The sequence below is a fragment of the Impatiens glandulifera genome, chromosome 5 (genome assembly GCF_907164915.1).
Source record: "Impatiens glandulifera chromosome 5, dImpGla2.1, whole genome shotgun sequence".
Lineage (NCBI taxonomy): Eukaryota > Viridiplantae > Streptophyta > Magnoliopsida > Ericales > Balsaminaceae > Impatiens > Impatiens glandulifera.
In genome coordinates, this window is record NC_061866.1 from 21,316,774 (window position 1) to 21,328,882 (window position 12,109).

At 34.1% G+C, this 12,109-nt stretch overlaps 1 protein-coding gene across 1 annotated transcript; it reads right to left on the bottom strand.

Annotated features, from left to right (window-relative positions):
• Positions 1 to 10,138: 10,138 nt before the first annotated feature.
• On the bottom strand, positions 10,139 to 11,684 carry LOC124939116 (histone deacetylase HDT3-like). The gene is made up of 6 exons (XM_047479627.1): positions 11,580 to 11,684; positions 11,343 to 11,422; positions 11,169 to 11,256; positions 10,964 to 11,073; positions 10,707 to 10,879; positions 10,139 to 10,160 (listed from the first exon to the last, which is right to left on the bottom strand). The coding sequence occupies exons 1-5, from the start codon at positions 11,682 to 11,684 to the stop codon at positions 10,819 to 10,821; spliced, it is 444 nt and encodes a 147-aa protein (XP_047335583.1). The 3' UTR covers positions 10,139 to 10,160; positions 10,707 to 10,818.
• Between the last annotated feature and the right edge of the window lie 425 nt (positions 11,685 to 12,109).

A 12,109-nucleotide genomic window follows, 5' to 3' on the forward strand; every position in this document is an offset into this window, starting at 1 on the left:
AATGAGAATATTTTGAAAAATCTGACCGTTTATGACATGCATTAAATGCTTGATGCCTTTTCAAGAGAATAACCTTTTTGGAATTGTACGATGTAGGCTAACTGGCCTATCCGGACTAGGCACGCATTTTGTTTAATGTGTATGTATGTTCCCAATGTGGATTTGAAATTATTCGTTTTAAGATATTTTGTAGAGTGCATGATTTTTATGTCCTAAGATTGAGCCGAAAAGGGAAAGAAATATTTGTCATTAAAAAGGGTGATGTACCAAACCGATAGTACAACAAAATTACTGGTTCGGTAATGGAAAAGAAGGAGAAGCGAGAGGGAATCAGCATTAGTCGGTTAAAAACATAAGATGATTAATAGTGAGATGGCACGACTATTGGAGTCTTATTGGCCTTTTCCTTGTCCCACCTGTCGATCATCTCCTGAATCCGCTCCTTTGTCAACAACTAGTTCGGGTGGAAAATGATACTTGTGTTGTGATAGTTGTTGAAATGGTTGAAAAAACCACTCAACTGTGGAGCGTAGACGGTTTTGTTGGAGAGAATTAACTCCTTCAGGTTGTCGAAGATGATCATCGAGCAGTTCACCCTTGTTCCTTCGGTGATGCCCGTCATCATCTCGAAGATGCGTTGGATGTAGGTTTGGGACTTGTCCCTGGCCATGATAGACTTACTCAATATCTCGCTAAGAACCTAGTATTCGTTAGCGAGTAAACTCTTGGGTCCCCAAGTGTTAACCGGGGTCATGGAGCCGGAGAAGTGGTGTCTCATCTATTCGATGAACACATCAGAGTAAATCAAGTCGGTGACACCTTCAGTTAGTAGCTCGCAAAAATTTGCGAAATCTGTCGAACTGAAGAGGAATGATTTTCCATGGTTTTGAGCAAAGATGACTTCTGGATGTATTACCCTTGCTGTATCAAAGAACTCATTAACTAAGGAGTAGTTAATGGCATATCGGTTCTCTAAGAACCTCCTCAGACCAGTGCTCTCAAGAGCTTCGAAGATGCATCGGACTTCATTATCCTCATAGTTAGCTACCGATTCAAAATTGGCTAACAGAACCTTTTTGGAGAGAGAGCAAGGCATTTTTCTTAGAGAGTTTTGCTTAGAGATTTTTCTTGTGATGAATAGTATTTTGAATAGTGTTTTAAAGTTGGATTGGATTAGCTACTTATATAGCCAGCCGATGGTAAGCATGCTTAGAGATGTCATTTTGTAATTATTGTGAGGTTAACTTGTGTAAGTGTATAATGTGTGTTTCCAATGAAATAGTAATGATGACAAAAGATATTCATATTGGTTTAAAAATATGGATTGAATGTTAGTCTTCCTCTTTTAGTGATAGACACGTGTCGTCACTTTGATTGAGGTATAGACTGTTTTAATTTTTCATAGGTATAATCATCAAAGCATGCATGAAAACAGCGGTCAGCTGTCCCTAGCTAGCCGGATAAATTCAGTTACCGAGATCATGATGCATTTTATCGGTTAGTTTTCCATGACTAGTTTTATCGAGATAGCTTATTCCGGTGTGAAGAAATGTCGAACTAAGCTGACATTTGTTTAGTTTAGGGAATAGACTGCCTGTTTTACCAAGTCATTTGTCCCGCGCAATATATTTACATGTGATTTGGTAGTGTGAATTTGTTAAGCTTAATGAGAGACATCTTTCCGGTTAGCATCCTTGAGTTTTTAATCTCCTATTGAGGTATGGCTTGAGAAGCGAGAGTTTCTCCCTAAGCTCATGCCCCAGTTTTTCATAAGATTTAGATTTTTGGAAGACATGCAATAGCACTTAAGGTATAAGGTGTTTACTAACAGTAAGTCCCAAGATATTTCTAAAGTAAGAAAATTTAGCTTCCTGTAGCGTCTTGGTGAAGATGTCAGCCACTTGTTGTTCGGTTGAGACGTACTCCAGCCGGATGTGTTTCTGCTGAACGTGGTGTCTGATATCAATATGCTTCATTCTTGAGTGCAACACTAGATTATATGTAATCGTTATTGCATTGGTGTTATCACAAAAGATTGGAGATTCTTCGGCAATTACACCGAAGTCCCTTAGTTGATGTTGGATCCAGAGGAGTTTAGCACAGTAGCTTCCGGCTGCTAGATACTGTGCCTCTGCGGTTGAAGTGGCAACTGAAGTTTTCTTTTTACTATACCAAGAAACGAGTCGGTTTCCCAAAAACTGGCATGTTCCGCTTGTGTTCTTTCGGTCAATTTTGCACCCTACATAGTCTGCATCTGAGTAACTTATTACATTGAAACTTGAATCTTTTGGATACCATAGTCCCACGTGTTGAGTCCCTTTCAGATATTTTAGAACCCTTTTAGCCGCGGTATAATATGATTGTTTTGGGTTGGCTTAGAATCTTCCGCATACTCCGATTGCGAACAGAATGTCCAGTTAGATGGCTATTAGATAGAGGAGTGAGTCGATGATTCCTCGGTAGGCGGCTACATCTACCAATTGACCATCCTCGTCTTTATCTAGTTTTACTGATAAGTTCATTGGAGTAGTCGCTTCGGCACAAGTGTCCATTCCAAATTTCTTAAGTAGTTCGGTTGTGTATTTAGGTTGGCTGATGAATGTTTCGGTATCAATTTGCCGAACCTGCAGACCTATGAAGAAACTCAATTCCCCCATCATACTCATCTCAAATTGTCAGTCATTAACTTTGAAAATTTGTCACATAATTTAGGATCGGTTGAACCGAAAATGATATCATCCACATATATTTGAACAAGTAAAATGTGTTCATTTTTCTCAAATTTGAAAAGTGTTTTGTCAACCGAACCTATTGTAAATTTGTGATATATTTGAACAAGAATTGGTTTTAAACCATAAAGGGCTTTATAAAGTCGGTATACATGACTTATTAGTTCCGGATTCTTAAAACTGGGAGGTTGATCAACATACACTTCTTCACTTAGTTTACCGTTTAGAAAAACACTTTTAACATCCATTTGAAAATTTTAAAATTTTTGAAAGCCGCAAATGCCAAAAATATTCTAATGGCTTCAAGTCTAACCATAGGAGTAAATGATTCTTCAAAATCAATGCCTTCTTCCTATTTGTATCCTTGAGCCACTAGCCAGACTTTGTTCTCGGAACTAAACCGTCTTCATTGAGTTTATTTCTGAACACCCATCTTATTCCTATGACCGATTTCTATTTCGGTCTTGGAACTAGGTGTCAGACTTTATTTCTTTCAAACTGGTTTAACTCTTCTTGCATTGCTAAAATCCAATCGGGATCTAGCAATGCTTCATCCACCTTTTTCGGCTCAATTTGTGATATGAAAGCTGAATTTTCATAATCTTCCAAATTTTGTTGCCTAGATCGAACGGGTGACGAGAGGTTACCTATTACAAGTTCAAGAGGATGATTTCTATTCTTTCTGAGGCTAATTCTGGTAGTGTCTTCCAAATGTCTGGTTAACTGATCATGGTTAGACGGATCGATAGGCTGAGCCAAGTCAGACCGACCGATTTCCTCAGTGGACACAGATGTGTCAACTTCCTACGGTATAGTAACTTGATTAGGCTAAGTCTCAGTATTAACCGCTTGATCATTGATAAACCGTCTATAAACTGGAACCTCATCTTCATTATCAGAATAAATATTAAAATTTTCCATTCTGTTATGAAGGTCGAAGGGTACTGTAGTATTACGTTCAACCGATTCATCAAAAACAACATGTGAAGTTTCTTCAACCGTTAATGTTCTAGTATTATAAACTATATATGCTTTACTTACGGCTGAATAGCCCAACATTATTCCTTCATCAGATTTAGCATCAAACGCGGTCAAATAAATTTTGCCAATGATGTGAACATAACACTTATAACCAAAGATCCTAAGATACCGGATGTTAGGAACCTTGTGATGGTATATTCCAAATGGTGTTTTAGTAAAACGTTTGGTAATTAAAGACCGATTTTGAGTGTAACATGCAATGTTATAGCTTCAGCCCAAATTTTTTTAACAATACCCGAATCGGCTATCATGGACCTTGCGGCTTCCTTGAGAGTTCAGTTTCTTCTCTTAGTCAGGACATTTTATTGAGGTGTTCTGGCACTATATAAATCATGCCTAATACCAGAATTATCAAGAAAAGTAGTTAAATTGTTGTTTGTGAATTCGGTTCCTCTATCACTTCTGATTTGGTTAATTCGGCTAGATTTCTCATTTTGTATCCTTAAAAGTAACTTGGTCAGATTCGGTGTAGCTTGAATTTTAGATTCTAAAAATTTTACCCAAGTAAATCTAGAGTAATCATCAACAACTACCATGGTATAATGCATGCCTCATAGGCTTGTGACCTTAACCGGTCCAAATAGGTCCACATATGTAATAATTCTAAGCATCGTTAGGATTGAAAATTTCCTTTGCTTTTAAAATATGATTTTATTTGTTTTCCCATTTGACAATGCAGCACATACTTTATCTTTGGAAAATGTGATATTTGGAAAACCATGAACCAATTCCTTAGAACATATAAAGTTTAAAGTTTTGAAGTTTAGATGGTTTAGCCGTTTGTGCCAGAGCCAGTTCGGATCATTTCTAGCTATCATACAGACCGGATTTTTAATCTTAGTTTTCCAATCAACTTTGTAAATGTTCCCTATTCTATTTCCAGTTAATAGAGTGTCACCTTGATAATTTTTAACTAAGCATGCATGTTTATGAAATTCAACCTTGTACCCTATGTCACATATTTGACTAATGCTTAATAGGTTAAAATGCAAGTTTTCTACTAGAAGCACATTGTTTATAGACAGATTGCCATGGACAATCTTACCCTTGCCCACGGCTCTACCTTTTGAGTTGTCGCCGAAAGTTATCATTGCTTTGGCTTCATTAATGATGTCAGCTAATAGTCCACTGTTTCCAGTCATGTGTCTTGAGAATCCTCTGTCCAAGTACCATTCCGAGTTTTCTAACCGCTTGCTCCTCCTGACCTGCAAAAAAAGAAATATTTACACCTTTCTGGTACCCACATTCAGTTGGGTTCGTGGTTGATTAGTCCCTTTGGGATCCAGACTTTAATAAGTCGGATAACTTTTCTAGTAATGGTTTTAATCGATTTTCCGGTACTCGACTTGACAACTTCTTGTCTGCCGAATAGTACCTTAATTTGTCGTAGTGGTGATGGTGTATTACTTCTATATGAGCGTGTGTATGCTTGTCTGTTTGCTGACCGGTTGACTTTCCTTCTCTAAGGATGAAGCCATTTCTCCGATTCAGTTGGACCTACATATTTTATTTTATTTTACGGTTTTGAATCACGTTCTGTCTCATTGTCGGTTGAAGAGTTCTTGACAAATCTTACAAATGGAAGATTGTCTTTTGTGAGTTTCATCCCGTTGGGATAGTTCTGGTTGGCGGATCTTTTGTTTTTGTATCCGAGACCAAATTTGCTTTTGGGATGTCTTTTATATTTACACATCTAGTTCACCGCTTCACGAGATCTTTCCAAGCAGCCGTGATATATTTTGTTCTTTCATCTTCTCCAAGTACCGGTTGAACTGTCTCCTTGAGCTTCTCATTTTCGAAGGATAGTTCGGCCGGTTCATATACCGTGGTTTCGCTTAGCTCACCAACGGTACCACTTGACTCACCGGTTTCATGGATTGACCGAGTCGGTATATAAGCAGACAAGTTTCTGAACTCAGCGACCATGTCGTTGAGTGCAGTAACTAGGTCTTCTTTGGTAAATTCTTCAGAGGAAAAATCAAATACCTCTTCTTCATGTGCCATGAAGCAAGTAACTCTTTCTTCTTCATTTTCGGTGTCGGAGTAAGCCCAATCGCTTCCACCGTCAGATGCTATGAGTGCTTTCTGGATCTCATTCTCTTCACCGATTTCGGTTTGCTGCCGGTCATTCCTTTGATATTCATTTCTTTGGTTGTCGTTTCTGTGATAGTCGTTTCTCTTGTAGTTGTTTCTTTGATAGTCGTTTCTCTGGTAGTCGTTTCTTTGATAGTCGTTTCTATGGTAGTTACTCACCGGTTTTCATTCATCTCGTCTTGGCCTTCTGCATTCCGACCTGTAATGACCAAAACCATCATAGTTAAAACATCTTACATTGGATTTGTCGGCATAATTATAGTTGAATTTTTTGTTCGATGGTTGATTCTTTTTCATGAATCTCCCGAATTTCTGTGTTAGCATGACCATCACGTCTTCACTGATCTTATCAGCGCTTTTGATGGGAACCAGAGCGGCTGATACAGGGACCACTAGCTCCACAGATGTCACTAGAGCTCTAGTTGCGTTTAATGTTGCTGCTTCATCTTAGATCCGAGATTTCATCTCGAATTCAAAAGCTTTCAGATCCTCAAGTATATCATGCAGCTTCATCTGCCCGAGGTTACCTGCTTCCCTCATCACCATGGTCTTTATATCCCATGCGCTTGGTAGAGATCTTAATGCTTTCACAATGATCTCCCAGTTTTCATATCTCTTTCCATGTGTGTACAACTCGTTGACCACACTGGTGAACCAGTCACTAAATTTTTTCATGTTTTCTCCCGGCTTCATCTTGATGTTCTCATACTTTTGAGTTGCCACCAAGAGTTTATTTTCCTTAGTTCTTTCATTTCCTTCATGAACCTGAATGATAGTTTCCCAGGCTTCCTTTGCGTTTTGACAGTCTTTGATTTTGTTGAACGTATTATCGTCTATAGCTTTGAAGATGTGTCTCATGCAATGGTTGTCCAGGTTACTTCTTCTTCTATCTTCAGCCGTCCATGTTCCACTCTCCTTTACAATTTTTATTGGTCCATCCTTTAGGATGGTTTTCATCTCATCATCCAAAGTTATCAGATGTAGATACATCTGAACCTACCAGCCGTTGAATGCCTCGCTGTTTAGCATCGGTGACTTATCATTGTGAGTCATGCTTCCCATCTTTTTTCGGTTGCTTGAGTGTTAAGATTCCTTCTCTGATACCACTTGTTAGGATCGGGATGGCCGATAGGGGACCAGGGTCCGGCTAGTCGGTAATCTCTAACAACACAACACAAATTGGAACTAATTCGGTTAAATACTAGAACCACTCTTAACACTACATAGATTGTCACAGACTCTTGAACTGAGTTCAAGTGCGGAAATGTCCGTTTCAATCTAAAGCAACGTATGTGATTCGGTTTGGAAGGTATTTAGGAGATATCGGTGTAAGGAGAAAGTCGGTTCGGTTAAGGGAGTTATTAGTTATTTCGGTTGAGATTTTAGGTGTTTTGGTTCGGTTAAAGTAGATGAGCCGGAATGTAAAGATGAAGAACACAAGACAAGATTTTATGGATGTTCGGAGTTGAATCTCTTACGTCACCCCTTCTTCTCAAACAATGAGAAGGATATTCACTAACTGAAATATTACACAATACACTACACAATCCGAACGAGACTTATTTACTACTCGTCGGTTACACCACTCACACAGTGATGTAATACTTTTACACTTAGTAAAATACACAGATTTCTTCTTAGAACAGTTTCATTTTGAGAACAGAATAGCTAAATCAACTCAGGAGGTTCTTTGGGTTTGAATGTGTGAAAAGCTTCGTTGATTCTTGCTCGCGCGCGTTGTCTAAATTTATTGTTCTTGGCTTCCTTTATATAGAGAATATGACAACGGTCATATTTCTTTCTCATTCATTGATTGGTCAGCCGAACCGGTCAGGTTCAGGTAGCGTGCACGCCTTGTCATTTTGGACATATGGCAGACATGCATTAGCCGACCGCCTGTATCAGAAGGTTGCATGTGTTCTTGGATAATTAATGATCATTTCTTTTGTTGCATGCTTCTGACTCGAATCAGGGATCCTTCTTGTGTTCATTATCCAAGAAATTCATTACATCATCTTTCATAGATTTCATCAATTTGAGTATTTTCTCGTTGGCCTTAAGATCTTCGATTTTTAGCCAACCGGAAAAGATGCTTCATCAGATTTTTCATTTGAGCCTATCCAGTTTAGAGAAGTAGCATCTCTTTGAGACAGAATGTCTCAACAGTTCCGGTGCGGTTACCTGCAAAAGCAACATTGAGACTGGTTAAGTTCTTTGTCCTGTTAAAATTAAGTTACTTAATTTTTCTAACAATCTAAATAAAATATAATGTAAATATTTTTAATAAGTTAAATGCAAATTTTAAATTTATATTATATTAGAATATAAATTTTTTTATAAAAAGTTTAATAAAAATTTAAATTTTAATTATTTTATATTTATAGAAAAATTTAATTTTAATAAGTTTAATGCAAATTTAAATTTAATTAAATAAATTTCATGTAAAAGATAATTGTTTTTTAAGAATTAATAATAAATTTAAGTCTAATTAAAATTTAATGAAAATAAGTTTAATACAAAAATCAAATTATATTAGATTAAATTAAAAAAATTATAATTTTTATAAGTTTAATGAAAATTATGTTTAATGTAAAATAAATAAAAAAATATTTATGAATTAATGAGAAAAATAAGTTTAATTCAAAATTTAAATTTTTTTATAAAAATAATAAGAGTATTTAAAAAATATATTCTTAAGAAATATATAAGTATAAAAAGAAATAAAATTTAATGTAAAATATGTTAAATAAAAATTTAAATTTAATAAAAAAAGTTAAATGGACAATTTATATAATGTTAGATTAAATAGAAAATTTGCATTTTTTATAAGTTAAATGCAAATTTAAATTTAATAAAAATATTTTCAATATAAAATTAAAATTTAATGAGAAAATAATTTGTATAAAAATTAGTAATTATATGTTAAAAATAAAATTAAATAAAGTAATAATTTTGATTTAAATTTGATGTATTTAAAATTTAAATTAAATATTATTAAATAAAAAATGTAAAATAAGATTTAAATTTGATATGTTTGAATTCTTATAATTTTTAAAATTTAAAAATGTTAAATTATATTATGTATCCAAAAAATAAACGTATAATACATAAAAAAAATATTGTAATTAAACGCTGACATATAATGAATGAGAATTCTAATAATATCCTGTAATTAAAATATATTGTATATTGTATAGATTTAAATTTTGGACCCTACATATGAACTTGAAAATAAAGAAAAGGTATAGACATTATAAAATATAAAACTTAGATAGAACTATAGGTTGGACAACAAAATTACATTTTAAAAGAATTATATTTTTCTCACAAACCTTGGTACCTTATTCTTCCGGGCAACACACATTACTCTCGATCTAATTGGATTATCACTTTTTGGATATATAAGAGATTCTCTTACTGTTCAATCCGCAATTGATATAGATAGATCTATCTCCATAAATGATAAATTGATCCATGATTATATATGTAAGGAGAAAGTATATATTTCGGCGACCAAACCATTGATATCACTTATTAGAGAAAAGAATCGATCGTCGGATTACTTTGAACAATAAAGCTTCTGGTAGAGACATTTCTTACTCATTATTGACATTTTTATCAAATGAAATATAAATTATATCAATAATATTATCTCATAAAATAATATTATAATTAAATAAAAAAATATTAACTAAAATATTACAAGTTTTTAATAATGTTTTAAAGATTTTAAAAAAATTAAACTAAAAGAAAAATTTGTATACTAAAATACTGAAGTAACTCCATACAAGATAAAAATAACAATTATTTCATAAACCGAAAAAAAGACAAAGAAAATTATACATTTCTTATCATGGTTTCCAAAAATGACAATAACGAATTTTACAAAATGTTCATACCCAAAGACATGATGTATGAAATGCTTCTTGGTTAGCTTCTTTTTAATCTCTATCGCCTGAGATGGTCAGCTTCTTTTTAATCTCTACCGCCTGAGAATATTTAGTTCAAACCACAGTGTTATTATGTTATTGAATTAGAAATAGACTAAAGTGTATTTCATCAAATTGAAATCGAAAAATATGAATACAAAACAAACAATCAGAATAGGAACAGATCATCAAAGTACTCTTAAATTGAACCATAGATCGTTCAACCGATTAAAACAATATGATGCAAAGTATTACTCAAGGAGCCTTAGGTTCATATTTCAAGGAAAAAAATACATGAATAATACCTGATATTTGTTTGCAGAAAGGTTTGAGTAACTTGATTTTGTCAATTCAGTAAGGAAATGCCCTGTTATATGTTTAGAAGATGGAAATTAATCCGTTAAGATAGAAAATAGAAGTGACAAAAAATTTTACATGAATAGATTTGGCAAATGCCCTGTTAATGAGAGACATAACTAGATTTGGCAATTCAGATACATGAATTGACCTATTTAATAATAATAAAATGATTCAAATAACAAGTGTACTAGGAAAGTAGTGCAATATTGACTCTAATCAAAAGTTGAGAATTGGAATCACATCATCTTCATATTTCTATCTAAAGCAACATATTACATCGTTCAATTCTTTAAACAATAAGATCAGAACTGCATAACAAAGTGTACTTAAGAGCATATTTACCTATAAACATCATTGATTGTAGTTTATTTGCATTTGAACTATTTAAAAGGCAAAATTGTCTATACAATTTTTAAATTAGGATCATATTAGTACTCATGACCAATGCCATCAATCCCGCGCCATTAATTATTTCATAAAAAAATTAAACATGGAACAAGATCACACATTTTTGTATTTGAAAAAATTACCAAAGGTAGGATAAGAAACATACAGCACAATTCTGATTTCCTCTTGTATTATGAAATTTGTAGGGGGAATTGCTTGTTAATAAGGGCAGAATTGCTCCATTTCAAGAATATCAGCAACACATGCAAAATATATATCTACTTGGCGTCATGCTTTACTCGGGCATGAGATTGAAGAGCACTGTCGGAGGTGAATGTCCTACAAATAGATTTTATAATGCAAAAAGTTAAAACGAAGTCGCAAATTCAAAAACATAATATGTTCTTTTAGAAGTAAGCATACTTGGTGCAGGATTTGTAAGTGATTTTGGCATCAAATTTTGGGCTTTGTTGTCCTTTTCCTGCTTGCTTTACTAGATGAGGAGTAGCTACATGAGCTACCTTTTTCCCCATCTGAAGTTTATAATATTTGCATCATCCAAAAATAGTCCATAATTGTGTCGATATGTAATGAAAAACGTGATTTTTTGAAAACACAATTTTCTAACCTTTCTTTTGAGGGGTGATATCAGCCTTCGCCTTCTTAGCTTGAACAGGAATCTTTGCTGCATTTTCTCTCTTCTTATCATTAATAGGCTTCAATAGAAAACATTGTCAAAATTTTTTAGCAGACCCGCAAAAATTATTTAGAAACCTAAAAGAAAAAGTAAAATTAAAGATACCTTCTTGGGAGTTGGGTTTCCTCTTCATCATCAGAGTCATCTTCATCATCATCTGAGTCATCAAAATCACCTTCCATATCCTAAATCAACAACCACGAATAAATAAAATATTAGATAGGCTATTTGAACCTTCGTCAAAGTTTTTTCATTATCTGAATAACAGTAAAACATGAATTAATTTATCAGAGTAATATTAGATTCATCAAAGCTATCCTTTTTTGGCTCAACAATGCTCACCTTTTGCTTGGAAGATGTTTCAGGCTTTGTAACAGTTTTAGCCTTAGTTGCAATGGGTTTTACAGCCTCCACCTTAGCTGTTACAATTTTAACATATGTATTCATCTTTAGCAAGCAAAAACTTACCAACATCAGGAATGGGGCACAAGGTCTTCATCTTCCTCATCATCATCTTAATTTAACAATTGGATAAGATTGTCTTGTTTAAGGAAGATCTCCTTAAGCTGCTTTGACCACAAGAATTGTACTTCAGATTAATTTATCAAAAACGATGAAAATTGCTCTTCAGAATTATACTTCAGATATTCTTGTCTTGTTTAAGGAAGATCTCCCTAAGACTGCGTGAACATCTAAGAGATCAACATGAAAATATATATTATGAATGATTCTAATATCATGAAAAACAGAGAACATAAATAATGATTTTCCACTACCCACCATTCTAAGAGTCCTGGTTAGTGTTCTCAAATCTACACAATGCTGGATTACAAATTAGATTTCCTGGTTAGTGTTCTATTTGCTCCCAAATA

Coding starts and splice junctions, on each gene's coding strand:
- LOC124939116 (XM_047479627.1), bottom strand. CDS start 11,684: ATGAATACATATGTTAAAATTGTAACAGCTAAGGTGGAGGCTGTAAAA. Junction 11,257..11,342: donor GAAACCCAACTCCCAAGAAG/GTATCTTTAATT, acceptor TTTCTATTGAAG/CCTATTAATGATAAGAAGAG. Junction 11,074..11,168: donor TATCACCCCTCAAAAGAAAG/GTTAGAAAATTG, acceptor TATAAACTTCAG/ATGGGGAAAAAGGTAGCTCA.